The sequence below is a fragment of the Capricornis sumatraensis genome, chromosome 6 (genome assembly GCF_032405125.1).
Source record: "Capricornis sumatraensis isolate serow.1 chromosome 6, serow.2, whole genome shotgun sequence".
Taxonomy (NCBI): Eukaryota; Metazoa; Chordata; class Mammalia; order Artiodactyla; family Bovidae; genus Capricornis; species Capricornis sumatraensis.
The window spans coordinates 71,042,569-71,059,096 of NC_091074.1; the positions used below are offsets into that span (position 1 = coordinate 71,042,569).

The 16,528-nt window shown below is 39.6% G+C and overlaps 1 protein-coding gene across 1 annotated transcript; it reads right to left on the reverse strand.

Moving 5' to 3' along the window:
- Positions 1-62: 62 nt before the first annotated feature.
- On the reverse strand, positions 63-10,810 carry HEMGN (hemogen). Its single transcript, XM_068973520.1, has 4 exons — positions 10,732-10,810; positions 8,780-8,878; positions 2,815-3,918; positions 63-169 (listed from the first exon to the last, which is right to left on the reverse strand). Exons 1-4 carry the CDS (start codon positions 10,808-10,810, stop codon positions 63-65), a joined length of 1,389 nt encoding a protein of 462 aa, XP_068829621.1.
- Between the last annotated feature and the right edge of the window lie 5,718 nt (positions 10,811-16,528).

Genomic DNA, 16,528 nt, shown 5'->3' on the forward strand with positions numbered 1-16,528 from the left:
AATCACACATATGATGTACTAAGATGTGTATTTTGTTGGATGACTATGATGGTTGAACATTATTAAAACAAAACATAACTATAGATGTCATTTTCTGGGTTACTCTCCTGAGGCACATTTGTAATTTCTATTATCTCTGGTTCTTCTGCTTTTGGATTTTCCTTCATTTCTGTAAAATAAAAATTTTAAAAATATGAAAATAGATTCAGTGAACGGTATTGGGACAATTGGCTATCCATTTGGAGAAAAAAAACTACCTCACACTTTGCACAGAAACAAATCTCAGATGCATTAACAATTTCAATATTAAGATCCAATAAATGTTGTAGAAACATAGAATATTTCTTTTAATCTTAAGATTTTAAAAGCCTTTCTAAGCAGACCACAGACTAGAAGTCATAAAGAAAAAGATTGACAGATTTGTATCATTAAAAACTAAAATCATGACAAGTTTGGGTAACTAAAAACTAACATTAAAATTTTGGTCATATAGATGTCCAAACCTCTATAAACAAAGTTAAACCACAAACAACAAGAATAAAAATGTTTATGACTCAACTTATATGTAGGCAAAGATTTAATAACTATTATTTAAAGAGATTTTTAATCAAAAAGATAGATATCCAAAATATAAAATGAAGCAAGTATTCAAACAGGTGATTCTCAAAAGGAAAAACTTAAATTCATAATAATCTTAAAAGTAAGCCCGGTAGCATAGGTCATCAAAAAAAAGTAGAAATTAAAACAATTAGGTTGGTTGGTCTTTAAAAATCTAGCAGATAGGTGCAGATTTTTAAAACATAATCGTGTGCAGTGTTGGCAAGAGCATGGGGACTAAGCACTTACATAAATTCTTGGATTCTGTGAATTGCTACATTTGGGCTAGTCTGACTGAATGTATCCAGACTAAATGCTGGTACCCTTTGGCCCAGCAATTCAATTTCTAGGAATTTATCAAAGGAAGTAATCAGATCAACTTAAGCTTTCAGTGCCTTAGTTTCCTTACCTATAATATAGGGACATATTATTCATCCACTCGGGTTTCTAACATTGAATAAAGTAATTCACAAAAAATGTTTAATAGAGAGATTGGCAGATAGAAAGTGCTATAATAAATTTTAAACAACTGTTACTTCCCATGATGTTCATTGAACATTGTTATAATAGTAAAACTTGGCAGTAACCTAGGTGTTCATCATCATAAGGACTGGTTGAATAAATTGCTGTATATATAACATAATACTGGACGACTGTTACAAAGATGTCATTAGGATGGCCACAATATACATGGCATGTGAAAAAAAGCAGGTTATAAAATAGAATGTTATTGTACCATCTCATTTGCTAAAACAAAAACTTAACATTGGGGGTCAGAGATAGGAAGTGGTATCATAGGGCACTTTATAGTCACTTAGATATTGCTTTAATTTATTATAATGAACATTTATAATTATCATTATAGCAATTTTATAATCAGCAAAAAGGAAGACATTTCTACTTGTTTGGCAAGACAAAGAAAAAACAAGATAAGCATTAATTGCCAAAAAGCATAAAGTAATTAATTAATTGCCTGTCTTAACCTCACTGGGTTTAGAACAAAACCCTGAGAATCTGGTGCTATGTTGATTAGAGCCACGTCTCCAGCAGGGGACTCCTGTCAATACAGGTCGTGTTTCATATGTCTGCTTTTACTGTAATTTTAAAAAGGTATTTCCTCAAAACCTATATTGCTTGGAACCCAACTTAAGCCCAGGTTTTTATTGCACTCATATTTTAGGAGGAAGAGAAAATAAGCTACCAAAGGAATTTCTTTAGAAAACAATTCCCTGGGGATAGACTGCTAGGCTCAGCCCATTTTCTACACCAAGAACCGGACTGAACAAGGAGAGCCAAGGCTCTCAGTTATGTCCCTGCTGCTGCTAAGTCACTTCAGTCGTGTCCAACTCTGTGTGACCCCATAGACGGCAGCCCACCAGGCTCCCCCATCCCTGGGATTCTCCAGGAAAGAACACTGGAGTGGGTTGCCATTTCCTTCTCCAATGCATGAAAGTGAAAAGTGAAAGGGAAGTTGCTCAGTCATGTCTGACTCTTCACGACCCCATGGACCGCAGCCTACCAGGCTCCCCTGTCCATGGGATTTTCCAGGCAAGAGTACTGGAGTGGGGTGCCATCGCCTTCTCCATATGTCCCTGAGACAAGTAAAGTTGAATAAAGGTCACATTGTTTTTAAAATACTATGCTTTTCAGGGACAAATATTGAAATAGAAAGGTAAGCCTGTTAACTCCTATAACAACGAGTTCCCTAGTATCAGGATCCTATTTTATGTCTTTGTATCTTTCTCAGTACCTTGTACCATGAATTTACTTGCCTTTAGTTTGCCAGGAAATGTTAATTTTCTAGGAAAAAAAAACTTTATTCACCAAGATTTTGTGTTAATATAAATGTAATTGTCCAAAATATTTTGCACATAATTGACTCTACATAGGGTTCATTTTTCTTCACCTACTAAAGCTTCCCAAAATGCATAGTATGTATAGGTACCCACTATATACACTTATAGTTTCAATTATTTTCTTTAAATTACATGGAAATATACCAAATATATATCAGTTGAATGATAAACATTTTTCACTTAAAACTGGACAAAGACATCAAAGATACCTGTTGAGATAACTGGGATAACCCAGGATTGTCACAGAAGGCTATGAATCAGTGCTCCAAGGAAGAGATGCCTATTTGGTGCTCTGATTATGAACAGGAAGCAGTTAAGAAATGGCAGTGTCACTAACTTGACCCCAGTATGAAACCCATACCTTGAGGAGAAGTATAAACATCCTTAGCATCTTCCTGGTGTGCTTTAGGATCCTGGTCTTGGGGTCCACCTATTTCCTGGTATAGTTTGGGAAAGCATTCTTTAGGAACATCTTTGTCTTTATATGTCTTAGTAGAGAGGTCTTCAGGCCCAGGTGTTTCTTGGTAAATTTCAGGTGCATAGGCTTCAGGTCCAGCTGTTTCTTGGTGTATTTCAGGTGCACCATCTTCAGGTCCTGGTGTTTCTTGGTATATTTCAAGTGAATATTCTTCAGACCCAGGTGTTTCTTGGTACATTTCTGGGGGATATTTTTCAGGAACAGATGTTTCTTGGGTTGTTTTATCAGAGGGGGCTTTAGATACAGCAATTCCTTTATACATTTTATGAGAAAAGTCTTCAGGTTCAACTGTTTCCTGGTGTATTTCTGTAGAAAGCTCTTTAGGCACAGCCATTTCTTGCTGTGTGTTAGAAACAAAGCTTTCAGTCTCAACTATTCCTTGACCTGGTTCAGAATCGGGTTCCTCAGGCTCGGGTCTTTTCTGGTATGTTTCAAGAGTGGAGGCTTTGGGCACATCTGGTTTGGGGTGTGCTTCAAGAGAGCGTTCCTCCAGGTCAGTTGTATCTTCAGATGTTTTCGAAGAAAGGACTTTGGCTGCAATGGCTTCTTGGCATGTTTTAGGAGAGACATCTTCAGGCTGAGCCATATCACGGAACATTTTGAAAGGCTGGTCTTGAAATATAGCTATTTCTTGGCACATTTTAGGAGAGAGGTCTTCAGATTCAGCCCTATCTTGGCTTATTTCAGAAGGGTGGTTTTGTACCGCTATTGCTTGGTACTCAGAAGAATTTTCCTGAAGGATAACACTTTCTTGACCTACTTCAGAAACATGTTTCTCGGGCGCAACTCTTTGTGGGGACACTGCCGGAAGGAGAGCTTTGGTCACACTCCCAGGTGGCTCGATTTCCTTCTCTTCAGGTGCTGGTGCTTTCTCCATCATTTCCCTTTCTAGTTGTGATGGAAGCTCCACCTTCATTTCTGTATTTTGTTGTCTCTTTCTGCCTCTTTCATTTCTTTTCCCTGTTCTTTGCCGCTTGTGTTTTTTCTCTCTATGGAGAAATCAGAATTACTATCAAAAATAGGACTCCAGAATTCAAATAAATGTTTGGCAGTAACTGTTCCAGGACTCCCACTGCCTAGTGGCGTGACTTTGAACAAGGTACTTAATCTCTCCAGGCCTCAATCTCCTTGTGTGTAAAATGAAGAAGGAGTGCTAAATGTTCTCAATTGTCCGGAGAGGAAATGACACTTAGGACATTTTTGTCTTTGATGACTGGTTCAACAAGCACCTTCTTAGTGAGCAGTGTGTGTGTGTGTGTGTGTGTGTGTGTGTGTGTTTGAAAGCGTATACTTAAACTTTGGTTATAGAAAATGTATCACTGATGTTATAAATGAACAGATTGGCATTCTGTTTTACATAATAGTCTCTTTGGGTTTAGCCTGTGTGAATTCGTTTCTCTATGCCGGTGGGGAAAACTGATATGATTGTGTTGCTAAATCTGCAACGCAGCCCTGCTTCACATCTGTGAAGCCTGCAGGTGATGAGCCTGGCTTGCTCATTTAATACAGTATCTTGTGTAAAACAGGCTAAGAGGCTGCAGTGTGCGTCAAATGAGATGTAGTATAAGCCGGGTCCAAAGCTACAAAAACATGTTCTTGAGGTAAAGCAGCTTGGTGAAAAGGTGTGAGTGGTCATATTACATGTACTTTGAACTGATAGTTTAAGATCTAGAAGATGGAAAGATATGCATGAGAACTGGAGCCAATGACAAATTGTTGCTGCTACTGCTAAGTCGCTTCAGTCGTGTCCGACTCTGTGCGACCCCATAGACAGCAGCCCATGAGGCTCCCCCGTCCCTAGGATTCTCCAGGCAAGAACACTGGAGGGGGTTGCCATTTCCTTCTCCAATGCATGAAAGTGAAAAGTGAAAGTGAAGTCGCTCAGTCGTGTCCGACTCTTAGCGACCCCGTGGACTGTGGCCCACCAGGTTCTTCCATCCATGGGATTTTCCAGGCAAGAGTGCTGGAGTGGGGTGCCATTAGGTATTGCAAATATAACCAAATACAGAAGGCTAATACAGATGGATTGGTGGGGCGGGGTGAGGGGTACTATAAATAAGCATTTCACCACTTTCTAAACTTATTGAAACTCTCTGTTCCATGCTATCTGCCCCATGGAGCCTTCTCTAACAGGCCACAGGACTGAAATGCTCTCCATGCTTACCATTCCTATAGGATTTATTATGAGGATTATGCTTAATGGAGAAACCCAAATTCTTTTAGTAAACTGGACATTCTTTCAAGATGAAACCAGTGTTTTATACACCTCTGCAGTTCTCACAGTTCATGCACACTCAAAAAATGTATACCCTATTCTACTTTTGTTGTGTCTGAAAAATTCCCATAGTTAATTTTTTTAAGACTGTCTCATCAAAATCAGTTTGAAGTCAATATTTTAAAGGTTTATATTGTAATAATATAGTTTAAAAGAAATATTAAAAATAATATAGAAGGTAGAAATAATATGATGATATGAAGGTAAAAATGATAGCTCAGCATTTTGAAGTTTAAGTCCAAGTAACCAAGGTAACAAGATAAATTATTATAAAGTCCTTATTAGCAAATTTTTAAAAGATGATGTATAAATTTTTTTAATTTAAAACATTTTTAAAAACTGATGTATGTGAATTCTTCAGGAAACACTTATTATCCTAGAAATTAAATCCTAAATAATTTGTTATGTAGATTTCTATATGAGGGTGTCTGAGTAATACACTGTTTCATGTTCTTTCCAGTAGTTTCTCAAAAGATACAAATATATCTGTGTGGTCTAAAATTTAATCTGTACTCTTAATTATCAGCTGTGTGATCATGGGCAAGTCAAACTCTCTATGCCTCAGTTTCTTCACAGCTAAAATGGAATAAATAGTATCTTCCCAGTCTCATGTAGTTGTTGTATGAGCATGTAATAACTTACATGATGAATTGTCCAAATAGAAATCTGAACTCATATTAATATAGAATATACCATATATATATATGGTGCTTCCTCCATGTCAGGCACTGTTTTAAGTAATTTACTTATTCTGTTATCTCATGTAATCTTCACATAAACTTATAAGTCAGATACTATTATAATCTCCATTTTGCAGATGAGAAAACTGAAGCACAGTTTTCTGAATAACTCGCCCAAGGTGAAATGGCTGGGACATGAGGGAGCTAGTCTTCATATCAAGTCATCTGACTTCAGCCACCGGGCTCTTAACCATTACACTCTGTCCTTTCTCTCCGGAACTGAGGTTTCACTGTAGTGAGAACAGCCCTCAGCAGTCTAGAAATGCATCACAACAGCAAGGCCAGCCCTCTACCAAGAGGTTCACCTAGGTTCCATCCACTCCAGTGATTTCTTCAGCCTTGGACGCCTCCTCCAACCCAATGAGCACAGAAACCCAATTCTAAGAGCATACTGAAACCAGCCTCTTCCATTTCTTGAGTCAGGGCTCAGCAACCAGCTCAAAGGGATTGATACATAAACCTAAAGACCAATTTTTAAATAAACTGTGAGAAAAGCAAAGTGACAATGCACTGTTTCTCTGTAGCAGGTACTTGCTGCTGCTGCTGCTAAGTCGCTTCAGTCGTGTCCAACTCTGTGCGACCCCATAGACGGCAGCCCACCAGGCTCCGCCATCCCTGGGATTCTCCAGGCAAGAACACTGGAGTGGGTTGTCATTTCCTTCTTCAATGCATGAAAGTGAAAAGTGAAAGGGAAGTCGCTCAGTCATGTCCAACTCTTCGCAACCCCATGGACTGCAGCCCACCAGGCTTCTCCATCCATGGGATTTTCCAGGCAAGAGTACTGGGGTGGGGTGCCATCACCTTCTCCAGCAGGTACTTGGGAAGCCAATAATGACCAGAAGGTTGCTTGGTGAGTATGGAATTCAGGGAGCCAACTGGGTATTCTTCAACAGAGTCACCTGTCAGAGGACCTGAGTACAGAAGTTTCCTCTACAACATATATGCATTCCTGAAAAACCTCACTTTCTGCAAAATCATGCACTAAAAGTGACAGCGCTTATGGGAAGAAAAAAATTTAGTTGGGGCAAATGAGTCAAATCCTATGCAGCTGTATAACACTAGGATAAACAATAGTTGGTGCAGGGGAGATAACTGAGAAAGTCCAGACAGGCAGCTTTTTCTGCAGGGAGGCTGCCTCGGGGATGGTAAAAATGCACAAAAGCACCAGTGTGAATGCAGGCTTTCAGTGCTGAGATCATGCAAATGAGGATGATGCTCTGAGCCAGCAGGGCTGCCACAGAGTTGAGCACAGGAGGAAGTGCAACCTGCTATATGAGGAGATCTCTGCAGAGCTAGAGATGTCCTTCTCTGCGGAAGGAGCCTGGATGCAGGCTGAAAAGAATCCTGTCTACACAGCAGCCAAGTTGAAGGCTTTTTCCTTTCCTGCTGAAGTTTTTAATTCTACTCCCACCATTCTGGTTTCTTTTGACTAGGAAAACTAACACAACTTCCACGTTAAACTGATACCACTCTCCTATTTACGAATTATATGTGAGCTAACTGGTGTTACAGAAACACATGTTGTAGCAGAACAGACAATATTCTGTCCACAGTGAGAATAGGAACTTAAAACACCTGCATTGTATGCTTTTTTAAAAAATGATGCTTAGAAAAATGTATACCTATGTTATTTTTGCCACTGAAAACACATTTCTCCAAAAAAGAAGAAATACATAGCTAAACCTAAATCAAAATTTTGTAAAGGAACTTCCCTGGTGATACTGGATAAAAATCCAGCTGCCAATAACAGGGGACATGGGCTCAATCCTTGGTCTGAAAAGATTCCATATACAGACGAGCAACTAAGCCTATGCACCACAACTATTGAGCCCTTCTAGAGGTCATGAGCCGCAACTACTGAGCCCATATGTTGAAACTACTGAAGCCTGTGCAATTAGAGCCCGTGCTCTGTAACAAAAGAAATCACCTCAATGTGAAGCCTGTGCAGCACAATGAAGAGTGGCCCCTGCAACTACAGAAAGCCCACATGCCGCAACGAAGACCCAGCACAACCAAAAAAAAATTTTTTTTTTTAAAGAAGAAGAGTACTCAGATCAGTGGCACTCAACTGGGAGCAATTTTACCTCCTCTTCCCCGACCCCATGAAGCATTTGATAATGTCTGCAGGCATTTTTGGTTGTCATAACTGGGGAGGGAAAGTTCTATGGGTTTCTAGAAGCCAGTGATTCTCCTACCCACAGCTTTAGTGACCCCAGCATTGAGAAACCCTGGCTCAGATGGATGTTGTACTGTGGCTCTTCGGCTTTCCCTTTCCTACCTCCAAGCAAGCAATACCTCCGTTTTCATAGTTATATTCTACATGGAGCCATTAGATGCTGCCTACTGTATAGTCATGCTCATGTCTTCCCTCCCTGAGATTCCATACAGCTGACTTTGGACACAGGAACTCTCAGACTCTTCCATCACTCATTTACAGACAGTGCTTTGGTTTACTTCTTAGAGAGTTAACTATACTCATTAAAGAAGAATTTTACTAATAGAAAGCTTGGAGAACAAGCTTGGGGGTCTTCTCAATGATATCTCCTACTCCCAACAACAATGGTTACATTACTAAAGTGGTTGAACAGCAGACCTCTCTACAATATACATGATTTCATCACCTGGTCAAAGAGAGCGGCAATAAGACTGTTCCCATCACTTTACTAGCTGTGTGACTTTAGGCAAGAGATTTAACCTTCAGAGACTTGGTTTCTTTCTTTTTTTGGCGGGGAGATGAATATGGATCACAGCTCCTGATTTGTGGGATTGTTGGAAAGATAAACTATAGTGTATAAAAGTTCTCAGCATGCTAAGTAAATATCAGCCGTGATACTATACCGAAATTGCCATTGTGAAGTTTGCTTTTCTTGTGCTTCAGCTTTTCTTTTTCTGAGTTGCTCTCTGTTTCGCAAACTCCAAGTTCCAATGACTTCTGTAGGATCAAAATGAAAGTTATGAGAGATAGTGATGAATTATGGTGTTAACAGCAAAAGAGTCCTATAGCAAAATGATAAAATCCCCTTGAGTGTCTAAGTTTTTCTCCTACCCTTTTGAGGACAAGGACTATCTTGTATTTATCCTTGTGCCTCCTGAAGAATGCCTGGGAGCAAACATTCAGTCAACATTTTTTAAATGAAAAGATCAGTATTTGTACATAAATGTGCTATTAATTTCTTCAAAATAGTGTGCAAAATGTACAAACATAAAAGTAAAGAAAAAAACCAGCCATGTTCTGCCATCCTTAACATTAAAACCTGCTTCATTTCATTCCTTGTACTCATCTGGTGGTGGTTTAGTTGCTAAGTCATGTCCGACTCTTGCGACCCCATGGACTGTAGCCCGCCAGGCCCCTCTGTCCATGGGATTTTCCATGTATTCATCTAGCCCCTATATTAAAGTTGCAATGATTGCATACCGCAGTTTTACCATTTATTAACCATCAGAAATAAATTCCATCATCTAGTCCTCATAACTGTAACTCTAGTGACTGCATGATATTTGATCAAGTTGATGTATTCTCATTTATCCACTCATTCTACTACACTGAACATTTAGGTTCTTGCCAGTTTGTTTGTTTTGCTTTGTTGTTGTTGTTGTTGTTGCCACTGTAGATCAACTATCATAAGCATTTCACACACAGATTTTCTTTTCTTTTGTATTTTTTTCCTTTGGATGATGTTTCTCCAAGTTCTTTGGAATATTAAAGTTACTATCAACAACAGTTCTGTTGCCATCCAAGACTGTGAAAAGTTAATGGGTCTTTGATGTAGAACTTCTTACAGCCAGTGGAATGATTTCAAATTTGCACTGGGACCTCCCAAAGTGAACATACCTCATGGACCATGACACATTTTGATTTTAGAACAGCAGTCCTTAATGGTGAACTTGGATGGGGGAAAATTATACCTGTATTTTTACCAATCTAAATGCCTATTTCCTTCAATTATGAATGTAGATAACAAACCACAGTGGTTTTAGCAGAATATGACTTTGTCACAAAAAGAAATTATGGATTTTTTTCCATATCACATTAGTTATTACAGATACCTTAGAATATCATTTATTTGAGATGAAATATTTGATTTGATACAGTGGTAATGAGATCCACTCATGGATCTTATTATTTAATGTACCTGTAAATAAGCACATATATTATTATATCACAGTTTTTATTTTGATACTTTTATTAATATAATTGCTTCCTTTGTAATCATATGTAATTAACTTTATGTATTTAAAAAATTTAGTCTAAGAAGGTGTCTAGAGTTTCATCAGAAACCCAAAGGGATCCATGGCAAATAAAATGTTTAAATCACTGTCTTAAGGCCTAGGGTTCTGCAAAAGCAGCCAAAATGCTGCTTTAGGGTATATCCAAAGACTAAGATTACTCAATCAACAGAATAAACACTCATAGTTCTTGCTACTAATTGCCAGATAGCTTTCCAAAAGTTACACTATATTTGTGCTACATATATGGCTGTACTTGTTTTACCACACCATCCATTGTTGGGTATTTTCATTATCTTACATATATATAATTATTTATTTATTATTTAAATAATATATATAATTATTTATTTATTGTTTCCTTGTGTTTCTCCTGCTTACTAGAATCTTAGTGCTAGAAGCCAGCTCAGAAAGTTATATAGCCCCTATTCTTCCTTTCTAATACATGAATGTACCCACCCAATGATGCCCCTTTTTTGCCAGACCCATGCAAAGAGGACAATAATCATAGCCCAATCCTTCCCAACAGCCACTGTCTCTTAAGGTTTCTTTCATTACCTGGAACATGGGTCTTTTCTTGACGAGGATCAGGTGCCTGATGGAGCTTTGAGAGAGATTGGTCTTTTCCCAAATCCATCTTGCTGCAGTATCTTCCTGCTTTTGGTCTGACTTCCACAAGAAGCCTTTTTTAAAATGTCAAAAGTAACCAACAGTTAAAAAACACACACATAGACGAGTTCACTTGTCACTTGACTTCCCGCCTTAAAGTTTTATCTAGTTGGACCACAGCTGTTGGCTACTTCTACTTTCTTTATCATCCTGCACAGGTGTGAGCAGGGTCGTGGCTGATGCTATGTCCTCGTCCTCCAGCACAGTGGCTAGTCACACAGGCAGCCCTGCAGCCACAGGCTAGTATACCCCAGCTTCTGGCATGGCAGCCATTTGTCTCTGCCTGCTAAGAAGTGCTCGAGTCTGATGTCCCTTTTCACATACAGAGGTGGCATAGCATAGGAAGGAATGAAGTCTAGCACTTAACCAGCTCAATATCCTTGAACAAATCACTTCCCCTTTTTGCGATTCTTTCTTTATTTGCAAAGCAGGTAAATAATTCCTGACTTGTCCACCTCACATAGTTCTTGTGAAAGTGAATATAATGAATGTGAAAATTATAAAGATGTGAAATTAATCTTGCAATGTCTCCCTGTATGTGGCATTTTTTCACCTTAATTGTATGCAAAATAATGGAAAGTCTTGCTGTTAGACTTGGATAATAGACAAGAAGATATAAATTAGGAATTCAAAACAAATTTGAACCCTCTTCTGCTCACCAGATCATTCATAAGTGACTCAAGACAACTAGTGAAATCCTCTGTATTAATCCAGGGAAGGTCAAAAAGCATTGCTTAATGAAAGTATCAGCACATCATGTCACAGAAATTAAGTTGAAACCAAAGAAATCACCTGTCTTCAATTGGTCACCCCATTTGTGAAGGCAAAGGGGCACATAGCACCAGAATTGTTCGCCTAGGAAAGGAACACTGACTACCTCCTGATATGGGCAACTAGTCTGTGAGATGAAGGGTTAACAATGTGTCTGGAGTCAGATGTTGAGTTGAAGAGTGTTTGAATTCCAGTGTTGCCACATTCCCTAATTCAGTTACCTTAGGCAACTTAGTTTTGGAGCCAGTATACTCCCTATAATATGGGACAATATTGATATGCATCTCATGAGGCTACTGGGATGATTGAATCAAACAATGTACTGGACCTTCCCTGGTGGTCCAGCGGATAAGAATCCCTTCCCAGTGCAGGGGACATGGGGTCCATCCCTGATCCGGGAGGATTCTGCATACCAAGGAGCAACTAAGCATGCGCGCGACAAACTAAGTCTGCGCTCTAGAGCCCACCAGCCTCAACTACTGAAGCCCAAACACCTAGAGCTTGTGCTGCAATAAGAGAAGCTCGTGCACCCCAACAAAGAGTAGCTCCTGCTCACCGCAACTAGAGAAAGCCTGCACGCAGCAATGAAAATCCAGGGCAACCAAAAATAATAAATAAATAAGTAAATTTTTAAAATAATAAAAATAAAAACAAAACCTGGAAGTGTTAATTAAATTTAAAACAAACAAACAAACAAAAACAATGTACATAAAGCAGTTTATAGGTGTCTGGCATATTGAATACATGGTGCCTAGAATATCTAGCCTGCTTAATAAATGTTTACTTTTCAGGCAAGAATACTGGAGTGGGTTGTCATTTCCTCCTCCAGGGGATCTCCCCGACCCAGGGATCAAACCCCCGTCTCCTGTATCTCCTGAACTACAGGTGTATTCTTTACCTGCTGAGCAATCAGGGAAGCCCTTTAATAAGTGTTAGCTGCTATTATTAGTAATAAAAATATAGTGGCAAGATTTTGGTAAGTCAAGTCACAGTTTAAATGTTTTAAAGAAACTCAGAGAAAATCTGAAGGAAATTCTTTATGAAGAGAAAACCTTTATCATATGAATAGATGCCGTCCACATCCATAGACTCATAAGGCTTTAGCATCCCTTCCTAAACCATCTAGTCCCTCCTCCTATTTTATATACAGAGAAATTGAAAACCAAGGAGGGGAAGGATTCACCTGTCCTAAAGTTTCTTACTTATTGCTGTCAGCACATCTTACTGATTATAAGGTGGGTCATCTTGTCATGTTTGATCTTACCTGAGTAGGAAAATGTATGTGTGATGTGAACATATGAGAGAAGCAAGCTTCTTAAACACACTGAGAATTCTATAACAAGCACTCCAGAACTTACCACCAAAACTTAATGTGGAATTTAATGACCAGATTCTAAGCTCTAGCTTTAAGTTTCTTGGTTCTGCAGACTTTCTCATAAGTAAATCTCTACCTAAAAACTCAGACAGCTTCAGGGAGTCCCTATTTCAAGAAGTCCTAAAGGAAATGCAAAGTGTGATTTGTAATTTATCTCATGGTAATTTTTAAATTTTCAGATACGGGTTTTAAAAACTCAAATACAGGTTTAAATAACTTTGAAAATTATAAAATGAGAGTGTTTTATAATTCAAACAGGGATTTTAAATACTAGTGGCCTTATTTGAGATGTTTTAATTCTGACTGATTAGGTTATTTCTTATGATAATGAAATAAGATAAACTTTTAGAATACTTTTGGGGCACCTTACAGAAGATGCAAAATTACTTCTTAAATACAGTTATCCTTAAAGCTTCTAAGACCCAGTTCAGTGATTCAGCAAACCTTACTGAATGTCTCCTCTGTGCCATGTACTGAGCAAGCTGTCAGGCTGCAGAGGTGAACAGATGTTTGTCTCTGGGTCCTGTGTACTGTGGGCCCATAGAGATATGCACATCTTAATTGGAGGGAAATAACATTTAGACTCTCTACACCCTGCTTCAGCCTCCCCAGGCTGATTCCACCCCTGCTTCATGTTCTGATATCTAGAAGCAGAATGTGGAGGGACTATGTGAAGGTGGGGTCTCAAGTTAACAGTAAAATTAGGCAGCAATATTGGGTGGAGGGAGCTGGTGGAGGGAGTTTGGAGCAAACAGATTGGAAGTCAGGCAAGGTGTCTCTGGTGTGATAAGCAGGCCACAGCATGAACTTGTCTGGAACAGAAATAGCCACATAGTAAGTTCACAAGCCATAGTTCATTGTCCTTTCCCTCTGCAGTGAAGTCTAGAGTAGTTAGCGGAATGTATCACAGAATGTTAGGCATTAAAGACTGAATATTTTTAACAAATGCTGCCTCTTTCCAGAGTTATTTATATATCTACAAGATACCTCTCTCTAGACCACAAGTTCTCTGAGGGTGGAAACCACACCCGATTCACCTTTCTATTCCCAAGGTATAATATAGGAGGAGGCTTGGCCCAGAGCAGTCCCCTCACTCCTGTATGCAGTGCCAGCTTCATGGGCGTGCAGCCTGTGCAAGTACTTTACACACTCAGAGGGGCTGACGCTGCTGTGACTTAATTATAGTAACATCATCATTTGTTCCAGAGTTCTTTCTACTGTCAGTCACTCACTGGCCCTGACCCATGTGCTGAAGACATAGCAGTTAAAAGATAAATCTCTGCCCTTACAAAGCCTATATGCTAATGGGAAGAAGTCAACAATATGCATATAAATAAAAAGATGTATTAATATCAGAAGGTGGTGAGAGCTTCGGAGAAAAGTGAGCAGGGAATAGGAATGAGGATAGGATAAGGAATGAGGGAGAAAAGCTGCTGGTAGTTGCTATTTTAAATAAGGTAACAGTTGAGCAGAACTGGAGGAGACTGAGGAGCCAGCTAGGCAGCCCTCTTGGAGAACATATCAGCAGAGAGGCACTGGTGAATGGCCCAAGGTGAGGGAGTGGCAGGAGGTAGGTTCTGAGAGGGAGCTTATTGCCCCTTGTAGGGATTTTGACTCTGAGAGATGGATGATCATGGGATGGTTCTGAACAGAGGACTGATGCCATCTGATATATATATATACATATATATATATTTTTTTTTTGGCTGTGCCACCCAGCATGTAGGATCTTAGTTCCCTGACCAGGGACAAAACCCAGGCCCCCTGGAGTGGAAGTGTGGAGTTTTAACCAGGGAAGTCCTTGACATATTTTTAAAGGATTATTCTGTCTACTGTGTGAAGAACAGACCATGGGGACAGGGTGAGGAGGTGGAAGCAGGGAGACCAATTATAAGGATCACGCATAATCTAGACGACTAAGGCTTGGACTGTAATGGGAGTGGTGAAGAAGTGGTCAGACTCTGGAGTAGCTTACAAACTGGATATGGAATGAGCGATAAAGAGGCAAAGACAAGGTTTTGGTCTGATCGACCAGAAGGATGGAGTTACCATTAACAGATGAGGAAGACTGGGAGGAAAAGGGTTGCAGGAGATGGTCAGGAGTTTAGTCTGGGACATGCTGATAGACTAAGGAGAAAACAGCAAAGGAGCAGCCAGTGTGGGTGAGAATAACCAGGGAAGTGCAGTGTTCTGGAAGTCAAATGGAAAAACTGTTTCCAGGAGGGAGTGATCAACCATATCAAACTGTGGTAATAGGAAGGTAGAAGAAAGATCGAGAATTGTCCTAAGAATTTAATTAATTATGGACTGGAGCCCAGAAAAGTTAAGTGACTTGGCCAAGGACACACGGGCAGGACCAGTGACATAATTTACAGGGCCCAGTCCAAAATGAAGATACAGACCTCCTCCTTCAAAAAGTGTTAAAAATTTCAAGACAGCTACAGCAGAATATCAAATGCATCACAGGGTCCTACTTCCATATGTGCTTGCCTGAATCTTTGCAGCAAACTTGTAAAAGAACTGTTAGTATCCTCACTTTCCAGAGTATGGCACTGGTACTCAGAGTGTTGAGTGGCAGTCTCCGTGTGAAACCTGAGCCTGCAGCCTCCAAGTCTGGCCTTCTTCCTACTCAGACACTAGATATTGAGGGAAAGAACTGCTTTCCTGTCTCCTGACCCACGCGGAGCAAGCTTAAGTATTGAGGCCCTGTTCATGCATGTCAGAGGTCTGGTTGAACTGGGCAGATGTGGAAAGAGGGAAACATGCTGCTAAGAACTTCTGCCCTGGGACTCTTTATGACAGGGATGAAAAGGGAGCATTGGATACTACTCAGTGAGAAACAGGACTTGATAAAAAAGTGCCCCCGAACTCATGTAGTTTTAGGTCACATTGATAGAAATACAGAAATGAGGATGGTCACTTCACGTTGGCTTGTCATCCCATACATGGAGGGTTATACTGTGAAGACTGCATGAATGGGATTTGAAAGCATGTAGGAAAAAAAAGCAAGGGATTTGGGGCTCTACCATTTCCTGCTGGGTAACTTGAAGGGAAATTGCTCGATTCTTTCTGGTCCTCAATTTCTTCCCTTATAAAACAGAGGAAAAGTAATACCTCTCAGGGATTCTGGGAGGATAGAAGAAATCGTGAGAGCTTTCTATAAAATGAAAAGCAGTGTGCCGACAGACATGCCATAAACGCAGGCAGCATTAATAGTATTATTAGAGAGTTCTTATGATGCACCTGGGCATTTTCCTGAAGTGCTTTGGGGTGGAAAAAAGCAAAGAAAGGGAAGCTATCATATGCCTTTTTTCCCCTTAGTGTTCTTTCCTTGCTAAAATACTTTTTCAAAGCTTTTAAATTCTTTTCTAAGAGTTGATCAAGTTTTGTTTTCCTGAGTGGAGAGGGAGAATTTCTCAGTTTCCTCTTGTCTCATAGCCTGTTGATATGTGATAAGTCCCCTGTCTCTGCTGAAGCAGATGCTGCCGTACACATGCAGATAACATGGTCTCAGACTTTAGAATGGTTGTAACCTGACTT